The following is a 2,500-nucleotide window of genomic DNA, read 5'->3' as shown; positions in this document are numbered from 1 at the left end:
TCTCACCCTGGCCCTGTCAGTGGAAGCTTCCTCTCCCTGCTCCGTCTCTCCAAACTAGCTCTCTTGACTTTTGCCTGCTTTGTGAAGGACAGGACCCAAACTTAACGCCGCTCGCACCTCAAACGTTGGAGAATATGCAGACATGTGCACGAGCAGCCATGACGACGCCCTTGAAGGACTTTGTGGAGGTTTAGAGAGAAAACTGCTCGTCCAACACCGCCTGACCTCAGATACTGTGTATGCATAATGCACAAGCATGAGCAGCATATGTCTGTGTGTGCTCGAGATAGCCTGAAGAATGAAGTGGCTACTTTGTGTGTGTGTGTGTGTGTGTGTGTGTGTGTGTGTGTGTCTTGTTAGTGCTTGTGTGCTTCCATGCAAGAGTTTAAACCTCCAGCCTCTCTTCTCCCCATGAATGGTTAAGCTGCTCTCAGTGAATAGAATCAATTACGGCAGGCTGGCAGCTATGATTTCTTTCACTCACTTACACACACACACACACACACACACACACACACACACACACACACACACACACACACACACACACACACACACACACACACACACACACACACACACACATACACACACACACACAAACATCACACACACAACTACTCCTTTCCCCGATAGTATTATGAAGCAGATAGATCGGGGCAGACCTGGCTCCCTTCAACAAAGTCCAGTTGAATATTAATGTGCTCAACCCGTCCACCTCTCGCTCCCTCTCGTCCCTGTGTTTGTCCTCTGTTCCCTTCTCTCCTCTCCTCTCTCCAGCTGAGCGTCCAGGCCAGGTCAGAGGTGATCAAGCGTGCCAACAAAGCCCTGCGTCAGCTGGGGGAGAAGAGTAGGAAGAGAGGCGTGGATGAAACCGAGGAGCAGGACGGGTCGAACCCGGCGGCGATGACTTTCGACGAGGCTCTGGCGCACCTGCAGCAGTCGCAGGCCCATCTGGACACCCTGGGACACGCCTTCATCCTGTCACTGAGAGACAGCCAGCAGGTAAGACACAGCCTGAGCCCTTCCTCTACCTCATACCTCCACCAGGGATGAGTCTTGATGATGAAAGTACTGTTACATAAGTTTAAAGCAAAATGATCTCAGCCTGTCGTCGGACTCATTCGACCGGAATTGACGTCCAGATTGTTTGCTCCACTTTTTCTCTCTAAAGTGCCCAGATTAGGACAAACGGCTCTCGTCTGGCACTTTCCCCTAAAATAGTTCTAAAAATAAACACGGCTGCAGCAGCATTATTGAGTGATCCATTTATGGAAGTGATGCAGCCGCTTCACTCGTCTGTTTACAGGGATTCACCTGGAGATGCACAGAGATAGTATAGGTGTGTGTGTGTTGGTGTGTGTGTGTTGTATAGAGTGGTTCTGCTGGACTAAGCTCTTCCTGGCCTCGATGGGACCGGTCCAAGGTTACATTAATGTAAATCTGTGCTCTGCTGCTTCAAATGAGCCCTGCAGTGTGTCCGTGTGTACGCCGAGCTGTATCTCATTAAGCTAAAGTCACTGACTCACCCTCACTGTCACTGTGTGTGTGTGTGTGTGTGTGTGTGTGTGTGTGTGTGTGTGTGTGTGTGTGTGTGTGTGTGTGTGTGTGTGTGTGTGTGTGTGTGTGTGTGTGTGTGTGTGTGTGTGTGTGTGTGTGTGTGTGTGTGTGTGTGTGTGTGTATACATGGGATTACATGTACGTAAACACAATTAATGTAAAGGGGCAGAGGTCCACTTGGGACTTTAGGACCCCATGTGATGCAGGTTGATGACATTTAACCCTTTGTGTTCAAAAGAGTGTACAAAAAGCTGGCGCGCACACACACACACACACACACACACACACACACACACACACACACACCCCATGTGATGCAGGTTGATGACATTTAACCCTTTGTGTTCAAAAGAGTGTACAGAAAGCTGGCACACACACACACACACACACACGATGTTCAGAAGATTCACTTCCCTACCGCTGCTAGATGAAGTGATTGCGTCCTTTGAGATGGATAAAAAAAAAGGATAAAAGAAGCAGAGGAGGAGGAGGAGGAGGGGTAGGGAGAGAATAGATATAGAGCTGCCCTGTAGGCTCCGTTTGGCCGCTCTGTAGTCATTAATCAAGGCAGCACGAGTGGCTGCTGAGACGACGAAGACGACGACAGGGAAAATGCACACTGCAGGTACGGAGAGGCGTCTGAACGTGTCGCAGCTAACTATAGATTCTGTCCTGACAGAACGTGACCCCCTCCCCTCCTCCTTCTCCTCCTCCTCCTACTTCACCCGTATCCAGGCTATAAACCGCCAACTCTGGCAGTGTAGGGGCGGCCGACCGCGTTACCACTCGGGCTGTAAAACACACCCGTCGAGGTCCAACTCCCCCGAGGCCCAAGATAGCAGATACGCTTGATCTGCTATCGGCCTGATCTGACTCTGTCTGGACCATCGCTCCCCATTCTACATAGCTATCCCGTAACTATGGTAACATGAATGCTGAA

At 50.3% G+C, this 2,500-nt stretch overlaps 1 protein-coding gene across 2 annotated transcripts in view; it reads left to right on the top strand.

Moving 5' to 3' along the window:
• The window catches only part of nbas (NBAS subunit of NRZ tethering complex), a 99,311-nt gene that overhangs the window by 69,874 nt on the left and 26,937 nt on the right, over window positions 1-2,500 (top strand). For both annotated transcript variants that reach the window (XM_076148717.1, XM_076148715.1), the window contains exon 46: window positions 781-1,005. In XM_076148717.1, the coding sequence (XP_076004832.1) occupies window positions 781-1,005 (225 nt within the window). The remainder of the gene's footprint in view (window positions 1-780; window positions 1,006-2,500) is intronic.

Source organism: Genypterus blacodes, unplaced genomic scaffold, assembly GCF_046128005.1.
Source record: "Genypterus blacodes isolate CSIRO-AG114 ecotype Tasmania unplaced genomic scaffold, CSIRO-AGI_Gbla_v1 ptg000042l_1, whole genome shotgun sequence".
NCBI lineage: Eukaryota > Metazoa > Chordata > Actinopteri > Ophidiiformes > Ophidiidae > Genypterus > Genypterus blacodes.
Note: the sequence above shows the minus strand (reverse complement) of the source record. Positions and strands in the feature narration are given on the sequence as shown.